The 24,293-nt window shown below is 41.4% G+C and overlaps 1 protein-coding gene across 1 annotated transcript; it reads left to right on the plus strand.

Moving 5' to 3' along the window:
* Nucleotides 1-2,890: 2,890 nt before the first annotated feature.
* ZNF367 (zinc finger protein 367) lies at nt 2,891-21,884 on the plus strand. Its single transcript, XM_019624667.1, has 5 exons — nt 2,891-3,661; nt 13,093-13,243; nt 15,256-15,375; nt 15,829-15,967; nt 19,381-21,884. Exons 1-5 carry the CDS (start codon nt 3,266-3,268, stop codon nt 19,601-19,603), a joined length of 1,029 nt encoding a protein of 342 aa, XP_019480212.1. The 5' UTR covers nt 2,891-3,265; the 3' UTR covers nt 19,604-21,884.
* Nucleotides 21,885-24,293: the final 2,409 nt, after the last annotated feature.

Here is a 24,293-nt window from a genome sequence, read left to right on the forward strand (position 1 = left end):
TAAAACACTGAGAAAATTATTTTGGTGAATTCCTATGGTAAAATATCTTCTTGTTAACCTCAAAACATGTACTCAGACATTTTTATCCTATTTCATCTACAACTGTTTGCAAAGCTGTTTTATCTGCACTTTTAGCTGTGAAGACAAATCACTGAAAAGGATTTATGCTATGTTCAGTCTCCCACACTAATGAGGATAAAAGATTTTGTAGCAACCAAGCAGCTTCAAATGCTTTTATTGATATTGTTTTCAAAGTGAAAATAATTTCGCTTTTTCAGATTTTATCTTGAAATTTTACACTTAAAAAAGAGGATTTGAGGTATACAGTTTTCTCAGAAAAGGCCTACATTTTTAACAGTTGGAAAACTACTGTAATAATATAGTAAGTGTTCTGAGATGGGTTTTAGTATTCTTCAGAGTTAGTATACACTATGTATGGGCTATTGACCATGTCTGGGGCAGAACAAAGACACCAGGGAAATGATAAAGCATACACATCATACAGTTTCTAGTTGCATTAAAATGGAGCCAAACAAGTGGGTCTTGCATGATCTCAGCTTTGCTTCTGGAATCACCCTCTGCCCTCTTCACACATTCTTGGCATGTCTTTCATTCTTTTGTGGCAGAAAGCAAGTGGAGTTGCCAGGTTACTGTTGATGAAGAGTAATTTTTAGAAACAGAGTCAGTGTCCTGGTTCTGAATGATTCATCTTGCACTCTGGGACATGTTGTGTCCACCAGTTGGTGCTTAATCTGTTAAATCTTGCTCAACCCATAATTTGGGTACCCACTTTTTTTTTTTTTGAGTATCCACTTTTTTGTTTTTACTTTCTTTCAAGCATAAAATAGATGGGTTACATTTCTCTTCCAACTGATTCAGAAGCATATGGTGCAATCATTTGGTATTAAATTGTAAAAACAAAATAAATGTTAACTAAATTAAGTGAAATGAGAGGTGAACTTTCAGCTTTCCACATCAATTACTTATTAAAATATCAAATTGCATTTAACCCCTAAAACCTGAATGTTTTGCAATATGAGAAATGTTGACTCAGACTCATTTTTCAGCCTCTTCCTTTTGTTCAGCAGATCTGAGGTATAACCCATGGGCAGTTTTCAGAGCCATCCTTCCAAAGGATTTATTTATCCAGTTATGTGACTTTGGACAAGCCTCAAGTTTTCTTATCTGTAAAATGGGAATAACATCTACCTCACAGAATTGTTGATAGTAGACTGTAAGAGAAGCATCCATTCATATTATTGTATATCAGTAGATATATATTATTATAGTAGGCCTCCAGGAAATGGTAGCAATATGCTATTTTATTGAAAAGATGCTTTTACTTGTTCAAAGTTCAAGAGATACAAAATTTTGTTGTATTATTTGAAGTCTTTTCACTTGTTTCCCAGCCACATAATTCCCCTCCTTGGAGTCAGCTGATGTATATCAGTTTCTTGTGTATCTTGCTAGAGATGTTCCCTGCCTTTTTAAAAAACATGAAGAAATCATACTATTTCATGTTTTTCTTTTATCACTTAAAAAATGTATCCTAGAAGTTGTTCATATCAGTTAAATGTTTTTAAACAATTATGACTAAATTAACTTAGGCATAGCCTGTATAATTGTGTGTTAGCTGGCATGTTCTAATTTAATGACCAATTCTAACTCTTAACTACTGGATATTCATTCATCCATTTATTTTACTCGTTCAACAAATATTTAAGGCCTACCATGAGTCAGGCTAGGCTCTGGTAATACAGTCAAGAACAAAACAGTCACTTCTTTCCCATTCTAGTGAATCTGAGGCTGGACAGTGCATTTTGCCCCACCCTCGGCTGTGTGGTGCTTCAGACTCACGCTAGCCCTTGGTGGCTGGCTGACAGGCTTCGACTCATCAGACTGTCCAGCCTCCCTGTGGTGCGGGGTGGGGTCTCTGAGGCAAGGGCAGGCAGACACAGGAGGTCCTGGGACGTGTGTATGATGTGGGGCGGGCCGCCGGCGGAGGCGGGGGTCCTCGGGGCGACTTTGGGGCATGGGTCCCGGGTGTGAGAGTGTACACACGCCTGCATTCGTGTCCCCTTCGCGCCACAAGCAGCACAAGGGTACCTTGGCAACCGCTTCCTTAACTACACACTTGACACAGATAGGAAACGAAGGCCCGGGATGGCGAAGGTCCAGGATGATGCCCATCTTAGCCTGGGGGGAGCGCGGACAGAGTTAATTCACAGCGAATTCAACAGCTGGGCAGACGAAAGCCTTTTAAGAAACTGGGCACCTTTGGGCATCTACCGGAAATTTGTGCAATAGGAAGGCCTCAGACCTGCCGAACCGGTGGCGGGAGCCAAACGCCAGGCGTGCGCCCGGGGCCCCAGCCCTTTAAACTCCGGGCGCGCGGGAACCGCAGCCTAACAGCCACAGGCGGGCGGGCCCTGGCGGCCAGACGCGCGGGCGGGCGCGCACCCCCGCGGGCCAACGACCGGCTGGGCCCAGCGGCCTCCCTCCGACGCCTGCCCAATCAACAACTCTCTTGCCGCCCGCCCCTGTTCCCCGCCCACACCCCTCCCCAACTGCCCCGCGCACCTCCGCTCCTGACAACCCGAGCCAAGGGACAGCGGGGGCGGGGCTCCCGGCAGTGTGTCTGGGCTAGTGCAGAAGTCGCGCGCTCCCCCGGAGTTTCGAACACTGCTGGCCCTCCAGGGAGAAAAAAATACAAGAGCGGCAGCCAATGGCTCAGCAGAAAGGACCCGCGCGCTGCCCTGGCCCCGCCCCGCTTTGCTAGAAAGAAGTCCCGGCCCGGCCATTGGCTCACGCAGCCTGTCACTCGCCGCTGCGGCCAGCCGGCAGGGGCCTTGCGGTGATTGGTTCCGCCCAGGCGCGAAATGTAACGCGGGAAAAGCCGAGCAGGGACCCCGGTGGCAGGTTGTTACTTTCAGGGGTTCAGCGCCGTGAGTCCTGTTTTTCTGTCATCGCAAGGCAGGCCACTCGCTACTTCCCGCCGCTGCAGCCTGCGTTGGGGAGTACAAGGAGCGGAGGGCGGGCTTGACCAGAGGTTGGGGTCCGGCCCTGGATGCCCGGTGCCCGCCAAGCTACTCCGCTTCTTCACTGGCGGCCGCGCAGGAAGATTCCGGGAAACGTCCGCCTGCCATGAGCCCGCGGGACTGAAAGCCAGCGACTCGGAGCAGCGCGGGCGAGTGGAGCGAAGGGCCAGACCCGGGCTCAGGGACTACTGCCCGCAGCCGCCCGAGCTGCGGATCGGGGCTGGGCGATGATCCGGGGCGTGGAGGCGCCGATGGCGGACAACCCGCCGCAGCCGCCGCCCGTCATCTTCTGTCACGACTCCCCGAAGCGGGTGCTGGTGTCGGTCATCAGGACGACCCCGATCAAGCCCACGTGCGGCGGCGGAGGGGAGCCGGAGCCGCCGCCGCCGCTCATCCCCACTAGTCCCGGCTTCAGCGACTTCATGGTATACCCGTGGCGCTGGGGCGAGAACGCGCACAATGTGACGCTCAGCCCGGGGGTTGCGGGGGGCGCCGCCTCGGCTGCTTTGCCTGCCGCTGCCTCCCAGCACCCGGGGCTTCGGGGCCGGGGCGCGCCGCCGCCCGCCGCCTCTGGAGGTGAGGACGAGGAGGAAGCGAGCAGCCCGGACAGCGGCCACCTCAAGGTGAGCGGCGCGGGCGGGCGGGGCGCGGGGCAGCCCGACGGTTAACGGCGCAGCCCAGGAGCCGGCAGCGCCAGCGGACGCGGCGGGCGGGGCGGGGCTGAGTTTAAAACGCGAGGTCGCTGGGGCAGCGGCGGGGGCGGTAGCGGTAGCGAGTGACAGGACACTTACGTCACTGCCGCGCGCCAAAAAACGGGCCCCCGCGGGAGGAGGCTGGCCGGCGGCCATGTGACGCGGGCTGGGCGTGGATGTGCGGTTCCGAGTGACCGGCTGGCAGGTGCAGTGGACCGGATCGCAGTTCGGGGTTGCGAAGGAGGCCAGCCAACCCTCCCTGTAATTCCCTGGGCAGACCGCTGAGTTCTTTCTGGCCGGAGAGGGAGGGCAGGGGCTGCCTCCTTGAGCTGTTCCTCTGGGGGCTGCGCAGTTTGTGCTCCATCACCGCATGTATCCCAGCCCAGGCCCTGCTAAAGATGTCCTGCAGCTATAGCAGAAGAGTGAGAAGGGACATCAGGGAATCTTCGGCTGCGGAATTTGGGCCCTCTGCTGCTTTTCATTAATCCAGCTTACTACAGTACTTTGCTAGGTGCTGAACAAACAGCACAGTGGAATGGGATGCTGTTGTCGCTAACCACGAATGGCTCACGCTCAGACTGTTTAGAGCTGGGAAGGATGTGACTACCTAGATTCAAACCTACGTTTTACGGATCAGGCATCTGAGGCTTAGAGGGATTGGTGAAGACCTCCCCAAGGTCACACAGCTAGGTAGTGGGAGAGCTGGCACTATGGTTGAGTTTCTGTGGCTACTAGTCCTGAAACAAGTGTTCGGGGTGCCTCCCTGCTGACAAATACTTACCTCTATAAACTGTAAACTCCAGGACGGCTTTTCCACTATTAAAGACTATTCGATTTTAATATCTTGTACTCTGTAAATGCTGAATAAAGGTGTTCAATAAATAGTTGTGTAATGAATGAATGGTGCTAATATAAGGTTACTACCGGTGTTCGGGTTCTAGTGGCTGTATAATATAAGCAGTTTGCCAAAGATAAAACAAGTAAATCACCTAGTAGATAAATGCATCTGTATTGGCAAATGCTTTATTAATTGAAGCAAGTTTGATCATTTTACACGCGGTAGCAAAAATGTTGAAACTCCGTGTTTTTGGAGCCCCGAGGAAATCGATACTTTGTTACTAATAGCATCGTTATTAAAGAACTATAAAGTTGTAAAACTATGTGCTTCAACACACTTCAACTCTTGAAGCTGACTTCAGTAAAAATCGGAAAGAACAGGCAGTAGAAATACTCATAATAGTGCTGAGTGAGTTTGTGAAGGGACCAATCACTGTTGACAATCTCTAGGTAGCCCTTACTTAGTAAGATGGGTGGATATCCTAGATATTTTTCTGTGTTAACAGATTTACATGTTTAGTCCTTCTTTAAAAAAAAAACCAGACTTCACACAAAGCTTTATAAAAGTTGCTCACACAGTGCAAAGGTTTGAATGTTATTTCCACTTTGTCTCCTCCTCTTTTCAGAGGTAAAATATACCAGAAGTGATGAAGAACATTAAAAATAAAAAGGCTGTTCTAGATTTCCTTTTTTTTTCCTCCTCACAGTCTTTCATAATGTGATTTTAATAAATTCTTAGCTAATTGATTCTAAGTTGCCCTTTTATCAATGAAACAATCCAAATACAGCTCCAAAAGTTCACTCATTTAGCTTCCCCATCTTAGGGGGGAGGGGAGTCTGGAATATACCTTTGTTTAATACCTTTGTTTAACTTCCCTGGCGGTCTGATTATGTCAGTAATTTTGTACCCAAAGCGGTACATTGTTTTGCATGGAAATTTGTTGTTTTATATTGTAGGCCTGTAATTCTTAGGAATTACTCACTTAAATCTGTCCAAACAAGAGTCTAGTAGGCATCTCAGGTATGATAAAGTTTGAAACACAAAATCATAAATTATAATATAATAATTATAAAAAATGATATAATTTTATTCAATAATCTAATCAAATAAAAACACTGCAATTTGTCATCGGCTGGCGTTCTCGTCGGCGATCACAGGAGGACACCGCAGGATCGCAGGGAGCAGGTAAGGGACTTCTCTGGGACACTGCAGTGTAATCCTGAGTGTGGCTCGGGGTTATCACTTCTGGCAGTGAAAATTAACCCCGAGCCACACTCGGGATTACTGTCAGGGTGGTTAAGGAAATTACCTAGTTTGATTTGTGATCAGTACTCTCTAGACCAGCAGTTCTCAACCTGTGGGTCGCGACCCCTTTGGGGGTCGAACGACCCTTTCACAGGGGTCGCCTAAGACCATTGGAAAACAAAAAGATATTTACATTACGATTCATAACAGTAGCAAAATTACAGTTATACAGTAGCAACGAAAATAATTTTATGGTTGGGGGTCACCACAACATGAGGAACTGTATTAAGGGGTCGCAGCATTAGGAAGGTTGAGAACCGTTGCTCTAGACTAAAAATAGGGAGTCCCAGTCCCCTTGTTTTGCTTCTGGAAAGTCCTGGTAGTTCATCTCCACATGCATCATGGGTGAATCATGCTGATTGAGTCTATTCACTTTGGGGGAAGATGGGAGACAAGTTTCTGATAAAGGTGGTGCCAGTAATATGCTCCCCTCTACCTCCTTCTCAGTATGCAGGTGAGAGGCAATAACAGCTCTGGGTTTGAGAACGTTTGTGTTCATTTGCTGCCTATTTGTTGCCACTGCTCTCAAGGGAGACGTTAACATCTGAGTCCCGCACACCCTCTGTCAGCTTCAGCTCCCTAGCTCTGTTTATTCCTGTCCAACACTGCCTCCCCTGCCTGTGGGGAGAACATCCATCATCTACCCACTTATTTTGGCCCTGTATCACAAGATTGCCTAGCACTCTTAGGGTATAATTGTATATTAACAATATCTTCTAGGTTATAGAATTTGGGGAGGGAAGGGAACAGGTCGAATTTCTCTTGCCATGGATATCCCAAGTCTCCCCACCTTGTGCCCTTGTGCCCTCTCCTCAGACTGTATTCATGAGGTTACTTCTCCACTGGGGGACCTGTATGGTTTGGCTTCTCTGTGCTTAGCCTCAGATACCATTCACCCTTCAGGACCCGCCAGCTGCCTATCCTGCTTCCCTTTTTTATCCCCTGAACACTTCAACCATCTAAATGGCACACAGTCTTACAAATAACTGATTAGTACATAGTAATTACCACCATATTAAACAACATGTTTACATAGTAGCCACCATTTATTGCCTGGCACAGCAAACTGCCAGGCTTTGTGCTGAGTGTTTTGAATTTCTTACTTAATCTACCTTGTTTACTTGATGAAGAAGGAGGGATTAGAGAAAAGAGTCCCTGAGATTAAGTGTAGTTAGCATCATGTGGTAAGTGGCAGAACTGATGGAATTTTCTAGAGCCCTTGCTCTTAATCCCTACATGATAATGCTTGAGCCACTTGGCAGGCCCTGGGTTCACTATATTTTTAATATTAAGCTAATGCAAGTAGGCTTCTGACATACACACTATTTATACCTACCTATATCTCAGTTGAGATGCTTTATGGGGTACATACAATATACCAGACAAATTTAAATGAAGACTTGGAAAGTTTTGCAGATAGGTCAAAGTGGAGGATAGAGTTAGGATACAGATATGGGAGCCATAGGAAATTTGGATCTAAATCTGACTTCGGAAAGGAAAATATGATAAATTACATTTTCTCATTTTCTTTTCAAGGTACACAGCCTCCCTCTGAGACCTGTTGTTTTGTTTGTTTGCTTTTGTTTTTTGTTTTTTTTCTCTTCTAAGTTGTGTTTGAGCACCTTATTTGAATTTTGCTTTGTTTAAAAATATGTCAAAGGCTTTTAGTTTCTTAACTTTCTCTAAAGCCTAGGTAAATATGTACATTATGCTAAGTGGCTTGAGAAATAATCCAAATTTTATTAAATAATTTTAAAGTTAATTATTGACATTGAGAACTCAAAACATTTATCATGAAACATTTTAGAAAACACTTTCTAAATCACCAATCTACCTTCTGGAGGTAATGAAATTCTATTTTAAAAATTAACTTTACTGAAGTATGCAAATGTTTTTTGTTTTGTTTTATTTTTTAATTAAAGATTTTTTTAAATTGGGGAATTGGGGGAGGGGAACAGCATTGGGGAATTGGGGAAGGGGAACAGACAAGTTGCTGTCCTTTTGTTCTTCAGTCTAGTTGTGGAGGACGTCGCTTCACTGGCCCATGTTGGTATTATCATTGTGCTCTTCCCGGGTGAGGCAGATCAGTTGCCGGCCACTGGACAGCCACTCACGGCGGCTCTTGGCAGCTCACACCGGCTGCCGGCCGCTCATGCCGGCTGCCTGCCACTCACGGTAGCCCATGGCAACCCACTGCAGCAGGGGCTGCAGCCTATGCCATCGCTGGCGACTCATGGCAGCCCAGCTCCAGGTCGAGCTGTTGTTCACCATCTTAGCTGTAGAGGGCGCAGCGCCACTGGCCCTCATGTGAGAGCCGAACCACGGCCCTGCTGCTCAGAGCCAGCACTCCCAAGCCAACTCTTAACCAAAGCACCACACGGCCAGCCCTGCAAACGTTTTTGGTAGTTGAATCATTTTGCTTCTTTCTAGTAGCTTATTTTGCAGCAGTCGCCACATAAGTAGCAATGGGATGTCTTAGAATTTCTTTTTAACTTTTTCTTGCAAATCAAGCAGCTTCAACAAGATTTTTCTCATAGGCTAATGTATACTTGGTTGCTGATGAATTAGAATGTACATCGTCAAAATGTACCTAGAAACATTTTCTTATTGCTAAGGCCAAAATGAAAATGGTCCTTTTTAAGTAGCACTGCTTATTTATATATTATGGTTAAAAGATACCCTTTATCCATTGATTTAGGGTATTAGATGATTACTTGCCTTGCATAATTTTCTTAGTTCAAAGAATGCACTTAGTAAAGCCTTAGTTATATATGGCTGGGATGTTGTATTTTTTAGCTCTCCGTTTGTCATCTGGAAAATATAAATGTGTGGTTTGTAGCTGAAACAAGATCTTAGAGTTGCTGAGAAACAGCCAAATGGTTAACATTTTTTAAAAAAATATATCTCCCTCTGTATTAAACATGTTGTTTGTATTTTTACCAGAAACATAGAAAATAGTAATGGTAATCTTAAAATTTTGATCCTAATTAACTAATCAGTTACTTCAAACTATAACGGTTAACAGTATGTTTTTATGTGTTTACAAATATTAGGGAAAGGATTCTTTTATGGCAGAGGGGCTGTAACTAAGGTTTTTTTTTTTTTTTTTTAAAGATTTTGGGGAATTGGGGGAAGGGAGCAGCCAAGTAGTTGTTCTTCAATCTTCATTGTGGAGGGCGCCAGTCGCCATCTGGTTTCCTGTAGGCAGCTTGTGGCCTCTAAGCTCAAGGTGCTATGTTCAATCTTAATTGTGGGTGGGCGTAGCCACCATCTCATGCAGGAGTCGAACCAGCAACCTTGTTAAGAGCGCACACTCTATCCACTGGGCCATCCGGGCAGCAGCTCAGCTCAAGGTGCTGAGTTCAGTCTTACTTGTAGGTGGGCATAGCCCACCATTGAACAGGCAATCTTGTTATTACACCAGCTGAGCCATCCTGCCACCTGTTGGCAGCTCAGCAACAGCTCATCTTGGGCGCAGCGTCACTGGCCCATGTGGGAATTGAACCGGCGGCCCTGTTGCTCAGAGCTCTTGCTCTTAAGTCAACTCTTAACCAACTGAGCTACTCTGCCAGCCCCAATAAGTTTATTGGGGAATTGGGGGAGGGGAACAGACAAGTTGCTGTCCTTTTTGTTCTTCAGTCTAGTTGTGAAGGACGTCGCTTCACTGGTCCAAGTTGGCACCATCATTGCGCTCCTCCTGGGCGAGGCAGTCACTCGCTGGCCGTTGGACGGCCACTCATGGCAGCTCATGAAAGCGCTTGCCAGCTGCCGGCCAGCCCCACTGCAGCCTACGCTGTCGCAAGCGACTCATGGCAGTCCAGCTCCAGGCCGAGCTGTTGTTCACCATCTTAGTTGCAGAGGGCGCAGCGTCACTGGCCCGCATGTGGGATCTGAACCAGGTTCCTGCTGCTTAGAGCTGGCGTCCCAAGCCAATTCTTAACCAATGTGCCATTCGGCTGGCCCCCCCACTAAAGTTTTTAATTAACCTTATTTCATGTTCCATTTTTTTTTAACAAAGTCACCTGCTATTTTTTTGGATCATAGATGCTGTGTTTATTTGTTTAGCTTTTTAAAAATACTTAAAATAATTATTATGTAACCATAACCAGTAACAATCCATACAATTACTGTGGCTCAGTAAATGATGGCAATGGAGCCTCTGTTTTTACCCGTGGTTAGATCCCTGTTTGCTGATGCTGGGTGAACAATTTTAGCAGGAAAGACCAGAGTTACACGGATAGGAATGTTAAGATGCTACAGAGTTCCTATAAACCATACACCCAGTTTTCCCTATTGCTAACATCTTACATTAATATGGTACATTTGTTTTAATTAGTGAACTCAATTGATATGTTATTATTAACTAAAGTCCATAGTATATTCAGATTTCCTTAGTTATTTTTAATTGAGCTGAAATTCACATAACAAAATTAACCATTTTGAAGTGTAATTCAGTGACATTTATTATAGTAATTCACAGTGTTATGCAACCACCACCTATTTCAAGTTCCAAATATTTTCATCACCCCAAAAGAAAGCCCTGTTTCCATTAAGTGGTAACTCTCTATTCCCCTTCTCTACAGTTAGTCTCTGGAAAACACCAATCTGTTTTCTGTCTCTGTGGACTTTGGACTTAACCTATTCTGGATATTTCATTACATGGAATCATACAATATGTGGCCTTTTCTGTCTGTTTTTTTTCGCTTAGCATACTGTTTTTGAGGTTCATCCACCTTTTAGCATGTATCATTTCTGTGGCTTAATAACATTTCATTGTATATGTATATGTACATTGTACCACACTGTCAGACTTTTCCAGTGATTGAACTACTTTACAATCCCACCAGCAATGTATGAAGGTTCCAATGTCTCCACATCCTTACCAAAGAGCGCTTTTATTTTCTACTTATTATCCTGTTTTAAAAAATGGTATGAAATAGTATTTCATTATGTTTTTGTTTTTTTTAAATAATTTATTTTCTTTGAAATTTATTGAAGTATAATTGACTTCATTGTGGTTTTGGTTTGCATTTCCCTGATGACTAATGGAGTTGAGCATCTTTTCATGGGCTTGTTGGCCATTTGTATAACTACCTGGAGAAATGTCTATTCAATTCCTTTACTAAGAGTTTAATTGGATTGTCTTTTTGTTCTTGAGTTGTAGAAGTTACATATCTTGGATGCTGGATTTGCAAATATCTTCCATTATTTATTGTTTTGTTGCTTATGTTTTTGGTGCCATATCAGATTCCATTGCCAAATACAAAGTCAAGAAGACTTATCCCTGTTTTCTTTTAAGAGTATTATGGTTTTAGCTCTGACATTTTCATGTGTGATGCGTTTTGAGTTAATTTTTAAAATATATTATGTGAGGTAGAGGTCCAACTTCATTTCTTTTATATATAGAAATCCAGTTATTTCAGAGCCATTTGTTGAATAGACTATTCTTTCCCCATTGAGTGTTCTTGGCACCCTTCTTGAAAATCAATTGGCCATAGATATGGGTTTATTTGTTGACTCAATTCTATTTCATTGGTTTATATGTCTTTCCTTATGCCAATATTACAGTGTCTTGTTTGCTGTTGCTTTGTGGTAATTTTGTAATAGGGAATTGTGAGTCATCCTGCTTTGTTCTTTTTTTAAATATTGTTTTTGCTATTTGGATCCTCTTGCAGTTCCACTTAAGTGGAGGATTGCTTTTTCCATTTCTGCAAAGAAGGCCTTTGGAATTTTAATAAGGATTACATTGAATCTGCAGGTCACTTCTAGTAGCATTGCTGTCTTATATTAAGCCTTCCAATCCAAGAACCATATCCCACAAGTTCTGATATGTTGTTTTTGTTTTCATCTGTGTTGAAGTATTTTCTAATTTCCCTTGTGATTTCTTTGACACATTGGCTGTTTAAGAGTGTGTTATCTATGAACTGTGTTGTACAGCTGAAACTAATTCTAAAAAATGTGTATTTCATAATAAAAAATAATTTAATAAAAAAAAGTGTGTTATCTAATTTCCAAATATTTGTGAATTTTCCAGTTTTCCTGTCAGAGAAGATACGTTGGATGATTTCAGTCTTTTAAAATATATTGATACTTGACTTGTGGCCTAACATATGGTCTATCCTGGGCAATGTTCCATGTGCACTTGAGGAAAAAAATGTATATCTTGCTGTTTTTGTGTGGAGTGTTCTATATATATCTGTTAGGTCCAGTTGATTTATAGTGTTGTCGAAGTCTTCCATATCTTTTTGACCTTTTATCTAACTGTTCTATCCATTGCATAAAAGTAAAAGTCTCCAGCTATTTTTGAACTGTCTCTTTCTCCCTTCAGTTCTGCCACTTTTGCTTCATATAGTTTGGGGGCTCTGTTGTTATGTATGTATGTGTGGATAATTACTTCTTTTTTCATCCTTTCACTTTTAACCTGTTTGTGTTTTTTGATCTAAAGTGAGTCTGTTATAGACAGCATATAGTTGGATCATGGTTTGTTTGTTTTTTAAAATTCATTCTGCCAATCTCTGCCTTTTAGCTGGAGAATTTAATCTATTTACATTTAAAGCAATTACTTACAAGGAAGAATTTACTCGAGCCATTTTGCTATTTGTTTTCTACATATCATATACTTGTTTCTCAATGCTTCCATTACTATCTTCTGTTTTGTTTAACTGATTTTTTTTTTTTAAGATTTTATTGGGGAATTGGGGAAGGGAAACAGACAAGTTGCTGTCCTTTTATTCTTCAATCTAGTTGTGGAGGACGTCGCTTCACTGGCCCATGTTGGAATTGTGATCATTGCGCTCTTCCTGGCTGAGACAGTCGGTCGCCGGCCATTGGATGGCTGCTCACGGCGGCTCATGGCGGCTCATGAAAGCTCACGCCCAATGTGGGCCAGCCTCACTGCAGCCTACGCCGTTGCCGGCGACTCACAGCAGCCCAGCTCCAGGTGGAGCTGTTGTTCACCATGTTAGCTATAGAGGGCGCAGCATCATGGCCCTCATGTGGGATCTGAACCACGGTCCTGCTGCTCAGAGGTGGCGTACCAAGCCAACTCTTAACCAATGAGCCACTCGGCTGGCCCCATCTTTGTTCTTTATATAAATAAATGACCTTTGAAAAACAGAGAAAATACACCATGACTTTTCTGACAACCCAGTACTATGATATTTTGCTTTAATGAGTGGAGTCCAAGAAATTATATTAATGTTTATGCAATTGTTAACAGGATGGAATCCGACGTGGTAGACCCAGAGCAGACACCGTACGGGATTTAATAAATGAAGGAGAGCATTCGTCCAGCAGAATTCGTTGTAACATCTGTAATAGGGTGTTTCCACGGGAGAAATCGCTGCAGGCTCACAAAAGGACTCATACAGGTAAGTTGAGCAAATTTAGAGAATTCCACAAATAATACTTACCTGAAAGCTGATTTAATGTTTGGGCTTATAATTTTTCAAGTTGCCTTATATTTCCTTATTGTAAAGTTTTTAAAAACAGACACTGTGCAGTCAGTTTCTTTTTTGGTAGAGAAGGACGACTTTCTGAACATTGATACCATGTGACTTTTAGGTATCATGGTAATCTAGTTGTCATAGGAATGTTATTGACATATTTAGTTCTGTGCTTCTACCTAGCTGATTTTTACTGGATACACCCTTAAGTTGTCTGTATAATTATTTAAAGTGATTTGTGGACCGAATATTAAAATAGTAATTGTCAAGTTTTTAATAGACTTTCTGGAGTCTTCTGTGGACCAGTAAATCTAAGGAGAAATATAATTTTTCAGAATTAAATGTATCCCAAGACTATTATACATCTTTATTTGCGTAGAGAAATTATACTTGCATTTTAAATACCATACAGAGAGTGAAAAAATAATATAGAGAGAATCCTTGTTCTTTCCACAGAGAAAGTTGGCCTCAGAAGGAATCTTAAATGGTTCTAATTATGATATCTAATAATTTACAGATGAGGAAACTGAGGCACCAAAAACCAAATACCACTGCCGACAACCTCTCATACTCTGAAGTCTAGAACCATGCTGGCCGTCAGAGTAGCACTGGTGGCTCTCTAGCTCTTGAAATGTGCCTAAGTCTAAACTGAGATGGGCAGGCCTTATGGCACATGTTGCCAGTGTAGATAAGATTGAAGACCATGTGGCATGAGAAAAAGATCCCTGAGCCACAGTCCTGACCTACCACTAACCCACTGTGTGTCCCCTGATACTTGTAGGCCTCGGCCTACTATGCCGGATGCCAGGGAACTGAGCCCAAGGTCTCCATGGTATAGTTAAGCTCTAATAGTATACGCTTTATAAAAAGGTTTTCTCTTACTATTTTAAATAACCTCCCTATCTCCTGTGTTTTATTAACTTGTGTCCAACTGTCACAACCATTTAGTACATTTCTAAGTAATGAGAAATTCAAGGAGGACTAGTTTCTGTTCTTTGAATCATATTGGAAGAACCAGTATTTAATTGTTGATCAAAGGATATTTTTTCAAGAAATAAGTAATTGTGAGCACTTTCTTGAGCATAGCACTGTGCTGAGTATAGGAATTGAAATGGAGTACAAGGTATTATGCACCTTTGTATAAGGAGAGTACCATGACACATGAACAACCGAGGATGCAGAGCTCAGTTATTTGGGGGTAGGAGGCGGTAGGAGGAGTTTCACTGAGAACCTGCAGGATTGAGATTGGAATGGGCAGAGAAGGTAGGATTTTCAAGGAGTAGAACAAGACGAGGGAGGAACTGCTTCCTGGCTGGAATGAGTCTCAGGAGTGAAGTAAAGGTAAACCCTGCCCCCTAACCCAGTAGCTGCAGTGTAGACCTTAGGGGACCATTTAGAAGTCAGCCGATAATTTTCATTTGTCCAAGGAGTGTAGTAGGGTTTGGGGGTGTTTAGGGGTAGTTGGTATGACAAAAGCAAGAGTTCTGTGCAAGCTATTTTGGAAGTGCTGTGCAGTGGGATTGACTAGAGGCCAGCCAGGGTTTGTTTAGCGGGGAGGGGCTGCTAGTCTGACAAGGAAAGTTAACAGGATGGGAAGTAGGAGTGAGAGACATTTTAAAAAATCAGCAAGTGCTAGTGATTTGGATTATGGGGAGGAAAAAATATGGGAGAAGCCGAAGAGGATAGCTTCAAGGATTTGAACATGGGTACCTAAAAGGTCAAGGCCTAAAGAAAATATTGTACCTCCAGGTGGATAGCTGCTTGATACCATGCAAGTGCTGTTGTTCGCATTTCCACTTGCAGCTCTGTAGAGGCTATAACATGTTTTATTATTTGGAGTCATGATCTATATAAAGGTTGATTCTCTCCCCCTGCCCCTTCCTCCTCTCACCTTATTGTCTCAGAAATAATAGGTAACATCTAATCTGTCTGCTTAGGTGAGAGACCCTACCTATGTGACTATCCAGACTGTGGAAAAGCCTTTGTTCAAAGTGGACAGCTTAAAACACATCAGCGCCTTCACACCGGAGAGAAACCTTTTGTTTGTTCAGAAAATGGTATGGTATAAGGAGTTAATTTTATGGAATAACTAGTTATGAGTTAGTAGTTAAAATATCTTTTGCTTGCGTTTCTTGGGAGGAGAGATTTTTGATCCAGATTTTATAAAACATCATAAGCTTTCTTCCTTGCTAATTTTGATGCATGTTCAATTTCTGGGGAAAAAATTGATTTTTAAATAAAGTATTCTTTTTAGATGTAAATCTTAAAGGATAATAAAAAATACCATATCCAGTTGCAGGCAGTAGAAAAATCTATAAAAGTAAATACAGCCTTTAGAGTGGGCGTTTACTTGGGTTTTAAACTTTTTAAACTATTAAGCTGAAGGAAACATTATTGTCTAAATTTCTCATCATCTTAATTTGCTTCTCTCGGTTACCAGTGAAACTGAACATTTTCCATGTCTGCTGGATGTCCAGGTTCTGATGCGTGTTTCCCTCTGTGTTTTGAAGGCTGCCTTAGCAGATTCACCCATGCGAACCGCCACTGCCCGAAGCACCCTTATGCCAGGCTGAAGCGGGAGGAGCCCACCGACGCCCTCAGTAAGCACCACGCCGTGGACAACCAGGCTGCTGCTGAGTGGTTGGCAAAGTAAGGCTTTCCCTGGAGTCCCCTGAGGAACATTGCCCGGCGTGAGGGCTGGTGCTGGAATTTAGTTTTCTCATTTTAAATAAGTTGCTTTCATACACATTTTATAGAATAACTTGAAATGGCACTTATTTCCTTCAACCATAGAATTGTTAGGAGTGTTATTAGGATCTGTGTGTGATAGAAAACTACTGTATGATATTAGTTTGTGTGCCCAGCCCACAATTTATTTTAAAAGCAACAGTTTTCCCCATTTTAAAAGAATGTTTTATAGGTATTGTGTTTCACTTGTTAGTGCAACCCCTCTTCATTTTCTTTGTATTAGAACTAGATATGTGCTGATTATTATAGGGATATATATGCATATGCCCCCATACCTATATAGAGGGTGCCAAAAAAATGCATACACATTTTAAGAAAGGAAAAAACTATTAAAATTGTAATACTCAATATATACCAATAACAAAAGATGAATACAAGCCACATTTGACTTCTGCAATTACAAGAGGTGCTCAAAGTGGTTACTGTCAGCATCCAGACACTTCTGATTACGGCGAACTGCTTGAGCAACGTTGACCAAAATGTCCACTTGTATTACTGCGCATGCCGTTTCAATTTCTTCACAGTACCTACCACTTCAAAATGGTCTTGCACTCCTCGAAGGACAACCGTGCTTCCGCTCTTTTCTTTGACCGTCCTGCCTGTCACATGGTGATGCTAGCTTTAATTTGATTAATGACATCTTTTGAGCAAACGTCATACTACACATTGCTACCATAATTCAATTCAACTTTGAAAAGTAATACATAGAAAATATCTCTTAAAATGTGTAGACATTTTTTTGGCACCCTCGTGTATGTAGATGTAGATATAAATACATATAGAAAGATGTTCTTCCAAAGTTCCAAAAAGCACCCATTTTATTTTTTTCTTAATGGCAACAAGGGAGGTAGTATAAAAGCTTTCTCTAAGAATGTTTTGATTTATGAAGTCATCTCTTATGTACAAGCCAGCAACAGCCGGTCGTCCCCCTCCCTAGTTTCATCTGCTTTCTCTGCATGTGGGGTCAAGCCTAGACCCCCTGGTTGTGCTGCTGGAGCTCTGCCTCCCTCCGGCAATGCAACTGTCTCCAGTCATTTGGGCTCCTGGTTTCTCAACACACCACTGTCCCTGTGGTTTCCAGGCCTTTGTGGTCACTGTTGCCTTTGTGGGACATGCTCGCTTCCCTCTTCATTTAGCCACTCGGCTCATTCTTCATTTCTTTCTCAGGTTTAACATCACTTCAGGAAGTTCTTCTCTAACCTACTGCCCAACCCCCAAAACAAACAAGGTCAGGTCCTGCCGAGTGACTCAGTTGGTTAAGAGCTCGCTCAAGAGTGTGAGCTCTGAGCAGTAGGGTTGCCAGTTTGATTCCCAGCCCGAGCTCAGCTGCCGCTGAACTGCAAACAGGTGGCAGGATGGCTCAGCTAAAAAAAACACACAAAAAAAACCAAGGTCAGACTCACCTGATAGATGCTTTTATAACACACTGTATTTTCCCTTTTAAAATCTTCATCACACTCTTATTTGTTTATTCAGTGTCTTATCTTCCCTGTTTGACCGTCAGCTCCACCGGGCAGGGATTGTGTTTGTGTTGCTTACTGTGTCACTTCCTCCTCACTCTTCTTCCTGGCTGGCCTCCACTTCCCCATATCTCTAATTTTGCCCAAGACAGATACTTGTTGATCATCCTTGTCTTTATCCTCTCTTTCTTCCATGTACATAGTGACCAACTTATGGATTCTACTTCCTTAAAACTCTCAAATTCAGCACTTCATCCCTCTTCATTCATTGTCCATGCTGCTGCCAGAGGGGTCTTTCTAACATGTTCATGTGATGCCCAGTATGAAGTCTAAGCCCTTTATTATGGCATTCAAAGCCCTTCATTGCCTGGTCCCTGTTGACCTAGCTAAACTTATCTTTTGCCATTCTCCTTTCCTAGTTGTCTTTCAAGTCATCCTGAAGTATTTGCCTTTCCTTTTTAATACCTCTAAGTATTACTGACACTTTTCCAGTTTAAGCAGTCTGGATTTCCTGGAATCTAGTAGTTGTATTTTTTTTTGTATGTAATTTTAAAAACAGCTTTACTGAGGTATAATTGATACACAATAAATTGTACACATTTAAAGTGTACAATTTGATATGTTTGGACACATGTATACATCTGTGAAGTCATCACCAGCATCAAGATGTGAACATACCCATCACTTCCAACAAGTTCCTCAGGCCCCTTGAGAATCCATCACTCCCACCCCTTCCGGCCCTCTTTCCCCAAATAACACTGATCTGCTTTCTGTCACCATAAATTAGTTTGTATTTTCTAGAGTTTTATACAAATGGAGTCATATAGTATATTCTGTTTGTCTGGCTTCTTTCATACAACATTATTTTGAGATTCGTCCATGTTGTTGAATGTATCATCAGTTCATTCCTTTTTATTACTGAGTAGTAATCCATTGTACGGATACACCTCGACTTGCTTATTCAGCTATTGACAGGCATTGGGTTGTTTTGGCTATTACAAGTAAAGCTACTATGAACAGTAATATAAAAGTCTTCTTATGAACATTTGAATGTAATAGTATTGTCATTTAAATAAGCATTTCTTTAGTTACCAAAAAGGTGTGATATTTGCATTTTCTCTTGTGAATTACCAATTGGCTATGTAATAGAGTAACGGTGGTGCTCCTAAATTTTTGAATAAGTTCTGTGTAGTACAGATATTAATCTGTATGTCATATTTTACAGGTTTAAAATTTCTCATAGTTAACTCTGTCAGAAGTCACCATCCCTCTGTGGATAGGATAAATAGGTTTCTAAATTATTTGTTCTCCTATTTCTATACTTTAGTGCATTTCACATATGATCTTTAAGGCAGCTATAGTTTAGTGGCAAAAATATGTAATTAGGGAATTGAGAATGAGACCCAAAACTGCCAGTTTTTGAATTTGGGAATCTGAGCAAGTTCCTCAACTTCTTGAACTTGAATGGTTTCCTTAGTAATAGGAAATATATACAATATATGTGAAATCACTTTATAACTTTTTATTTAAGAAATTTTTTTAAATTAAAATTTTTTTTTAAAGTTGCAGAAAAAGAGTTTATTAGAAGTAAATATACATTTCAAAGAAGCAGAAGCAGGCCGAGCAGTAGAGAATGGCTCAAGGGCTATTATTAGAAAGGAAAGTACACTCCAAAGAGTTTGGAGTGGCCCCGAGCAGAGGGCAAGGCTCAAAATGCTCAAAAGGCCACTTTATAACTTTTTAAACTGAAGCACATTTAATACTGTGGTAAAGAACCTTTTTTATTAAAAAACAAAGTAAACATTTGAGAATATCATGTGTACCCTATAATGAATGCAGATGCATTTCCCATAGGTATTGGGAAACAAGAGAGCAGCGCACCCCCACCTTGAAAGGAAAGCTCGTTCAGAAGGCTGATCAGGAACAGCAGGACCCTCTAGAATACCTTCAGTCTGACGAGGAGGACGACGAGAAGAGTGGTGCCCAGCGCCGCCTCCAGGAGCAGCGGGAGCGCTTGCATGGAGCCCTCGCGCTCATAGAGCTGGCCAATCTGACGGGGGCGCCACTGCGCCAGTAGCTGCACACGGACCTCTCCCACTGTACAAAAGTATTGCCCGGCGTACTTCTAAAGTAGATCCTTGGGCATAAGCTAAGCACCTTACTTGCTTGTTATAGGCTGCTATTCTGTAGAAATTTTTGAAGAATGTCATTGCCCCAGAATACGGGGCGAGAGAGAATTGCACTTTTTTTATATGGTAATGGATTGTTGTAAAGTTTAAAATATTTTGTAAATATGGGATTTATAGTACAGGGTAGGAAACTACATATTGTGGGAAGCTAGATTTTGCAAGTTTAATGCATTCATTGGAAGCAGTTCTCACAGGAAGCACTTTCTGAATAAGACACTCATGAAAAAACAGAAACATGTAGCCAAAGAAGGTTGAAATAGATTATTTATAAGATCATTTTTTAACAATGTATGTTAGTATGTTCAATAATACTGTAAACACTGAAGCAAACAAAAAAGTATAAGATATATGTGTAAGCTATATATTTTTAAATTGCAAAATAGTGTGACTAACAAGACTAGAGAAATGGAAAACTGACTTTTGGAAGATGTTCTAAGTTTTGGAAGAAAAGATATTTGAGGATCTTGGTAAGATGCACGATAGTTTAAAATTTTCAAAATTGGAGTAAAATCAGTCTTATTCTATCTTTCCAAGGCTTTACAATTTACTATGGTGTTCAGGTTTGAAAAGCACTTGTCATTCCTCACTTGTTAATTTGGGAACTTTTGCACATTTCATATTTCTCATTTGCTGATATTGAATGATTAATCTTGCAAAGTCTGGTAGCCTGGTAATTTTTTTTTTAATATTTTGGGCCCTGTATGGAGATTTGGCACTTGGATTTTTATTGATAAAAGGGCATCTACAGGGTTGTTTTGTAGTAAACTGTTTTAGATCTTTTGTTAGCAAACACTAAATTTTAATTGTACTGCTTGTTTAGAATTATTAGCAAATGGAAGCCTCCTATTTATATTTTCAGTGCATAAAGCCACCTTCTTGCTTTTCAGAATAACATGCCAAGCTATTTTGTGCTCACTAAATGTAGCTATCGGTTAAACACTGCAGAAAATATTAGCTACTCAAATAAGTAGGCTTCTGGGATAGTTTTAACTGCAAGTGTGTTAACTTGTGTGGTGGTTTTAAACCATTTTTCCAAATAGATGAAATTCTTAAACATCACTTGATGTACTGAAGCATGAACAGAAAAATCTAGAGCAGAGCAGTTCACCTCCTTTAAGTAGGCATAAACCTCCATCATTTTAGCTTTTTTTTAAGCACAAACTAAAAACATGCATAGCATGCTAATTTTATAGATTGCTTAATTGGAGTAAACCTTGGAATAACAGGGAAATACTGGCTCTTCAGCGCCTTTTAAAAAAAGTAGTAGCCTACAGATGTAGTTTAAACATTATCTAAAATGTAGGCTTCTTTCTCCCGGAATCCCCATGTGTTGCAGTACACAGATAGTTTCACATAAGTAGCCATGACGAAAGGGAGGGATGTAAATGTCTTGAAAAGGAGCGAAAGTATGAAAGATGATAGTAACAAATGATGTGTTTGATGAGGACATACCTTACAAATGTAATCCTCTGTGTAGTAAATGACAAATTTTGAAGGAATTTTTTTGTAATAAGAAAATTTATATTTGTAATGGTCTAAGAACTTTGTTTGTAATCTGATATATAGAACTTTAACTTGGAGCACTTATAAGGACAGTAAGAGAGACTATAGCATTGAATTTTCTTGGTATAGGTTTCAATATTTTCTCTAGAAGTTTTCCCCTCGAATATGACTTAAATGAACTATAAAAAGCAACAGTCAACAGTCTTGGGAAATTTAAAATTTGATGAGATTACATAAGGAAGGGCAGTAAAAATTTTAAAAAATACAAATCCTTGCCAATTCAAAGATAATAAAATTTAAGGCCTTCAAAAGTAAGGGTTTTTATTTCTCTGGTCAGCTTTTGTCAGCTATAATAGTTATATTCACAAGCATTTTTTATTTGTATGATTGAAAGTTTTAAGAAATTATTACAACTATTTACTATAGAAATATTTAAAATGTTCTTTTTTTGGTATAAGCTATATACTTGGACAAAATACATTGGCATTTAAAATTTGAGGTGTGTTAAGACTGCTTTTTGTTTTAAAAATGTGGTTTACATTCAAAATTTTGAAGTGTTTTATGCTTCTATGGCTAAGTTGTATGTAGATTGGCAGAGTTAACAGCATAAGAATAAACATGCTGTAATTTTAAAAGATGCTTTGAATAAAATTTTATTTTAATTTACAGTTTAAAGTACATGTTCATTCTTGAACACTTTGTAATGTTTTCCTATCAAAGATATAACAACCTTGATATAAAAAATTAAAAAGGAAGAAATGTCACCTACAGCCCTACATTCTTCCATCATTAGTTTGGTACATTTTATATTTCATTCCAGTCTCATCCCAATCATCTAATTTTTAGCCCAGTTGGAACCATAGTGTGAATTGCTTTTTCTGAACTTTAAAATCATGGCCTTTTAGATTATAGGTATTCATCTAACTTCCTCATCTGGTTCATTGTTAGAGTATTAAAAATACACGGGTATAGATAGTATTGTAAGCCCATTGCAGGCTTTAATTAGCATAATCAGGAATGGGATTTCATTGTACTTATACTCAGGATGTGTTGAATCTGGGGTCACCTCCCCAAGAATCCACTCAGGGCTTATTTACTTTTCTGGGTTAAGCAAATTGGCCTAAGTTTTTCATTAGTTATTTTTGGTATATCTAAAGATATACCAAATGGCAAGGTTCAGCCCATCCAGGCTTCGTACAAAAGAATTTCACAAGCAACTCTTTAGTTGTGAGTTGTGATTTAAAAAATAAGGATGAGGGCTGGCTGAGTGGCGCGTTGGTTAACAGTTGGCTTGGGATGCCAGTTCTGAGCAGCAGGGCCCCGGTTCGGATCCCACATGAGGGCCAGTGACGCTGTGCCCTCTACAGCTAAGATGGTGAACAACAGCTCGACCTGGAGCTGGGCTGCCGTGAGTCGCTGGCCACGGTGTAGGCTGCAGCGGGGCTGCAGTGGGCTACCATAAGCTACTGTGAGTGGCTGGTAGCCTGTGTGAGCTGCCAAGAGACACTGTGAGCAGCTGGCCGGCCGACAACCAATCTGCCTCACCCGGGAAGAGTGCAATGATAATACCAACATGGGCCAGTGAAGTGACGTCCTTCACAACTAGACTGAAGAACAAAAGGACAGCAACTTGTCTGTTCCCATTCCCCTATTCCCTAACGCTGTTCCCCACTCCCAATATCCCAATAAAATCTTAAAAAAAAAAAAAGTAAGGATGAGACTTTGGCAGCGACTTAAGTTCTTGAAAGCGTGTATATAGAAGCAAATGCAAATATGACTAAGGCTGTCATTAAAAGTGACTACTGTTTTGCAGTCAAAACTTATTTGGAGACTCACTGTAAACTTAATTGATCTTTTTGAGGAAATTAACCAAAATGACTTTAAAGTTCAGAATTTTTAGTTCATCTTGCATATGAATTCATTTTCTATTTTAAAGCCATCTTATATGTGTTTGTTTTCTTGTTTTGGATAATGTGGATTCCTCCTTTCTGACTTTTTTAGTGCTAGTTGTCAAAAGTTCTGCTCTAGCTCTTATCAGTGCTGAAAATGTTGGGTCAGTGCCTACAACAGAAAAACAGTTTTTTGGCATGGATATAATTAAACATCTATTTAACTTGAAATCTTTAGTTTTTTAGAAAAGATTTTTAAAGTAATTTAGAATGAAAATATGGGACCCTTGAAACAGTGCTAAAATAGATGGACTCTGGTCAGAGTAGGCAGTTCTGGGAGGCTGAACACACACTGAGGCTTAGTTGCTACCCTGGTATATAGGAAAGGGGCCTTCAGGTAAGGAGAGAACCTCTAGAAAGCACCCAAACACAAGGAAAGCCTTGAGACTTTGCACTCACTTTACCCCAGCCATTCCACTCATTGGTACTTGCTTAAGGGAAGTGAAAACATGTTCAGTTCACGCAAGAACTTGTACACGAATGTTTATGGGACATTTTTTTATAATATCCCTAGACTACCAACATGCCTATCAACTGGAGAATGGATAAACAAATTGTGGTGCTACTCAACAGTTAAGAGAAACAACATGGGTGAGTCGCAAAAATAAAAATGGAGCGAAAAAAGCCTTAAAAAAGGATATACTCATGAAATTCTAAAAAAGGCAAATCTAACCAACGGTAATAGCAGAATGAATTGGGATTGACTTCGGCGGGGCACAAAGGACACTTTCTGGGGAATGGAGACGTTCTGTTTTGATTTGGGCGGTTACATGGGTGTATGCGTTTGTCAAAACTACACTGTGGACTCGTCAAACCTGCATTTTATTGTATGTAAATTATACGTTAAAAAGTATTGTAGAAAACAAAAGCAAAACCAACTCTTAAGACTTAACTGAAGCGTTTCTCCCCAAGTGAGGAAGAAGCTAGGGCTTTTTAACTCCCAAATCCGTTTCTGGCCTCCCTACAGACAGTCAGAAGGACTTGCTTAGACCCAGGGTATCTCTGAGGACAAACTCCCGCGCCCACAGCTTCAGGGTGCTGGGCTGGAGCGCGAGCCGGCACTCGGGCTTCGCGCCGAGGTCCTTCCTGTTTCGGCCGCGCCCTCTCGGGGGGCGGCCGGGGGCGG

The sequence above is a fragment of the Hipposideros armiger genome, unplaced genomic scaffold, assembly GCF_001890085.2.
Source record: "Hipposideros armiger isolate ML-2016 unplaced genomic scaffold, ASM189008v1 scaffold_599, whole genome shotgun sequence".
Classification (NCBI taxonomy): Eukaryota; Metazoa; Chordata; class Mammalia; order Chiroptera; family Hipposideridae; genus Hipposideros; species Hipposideros armiger.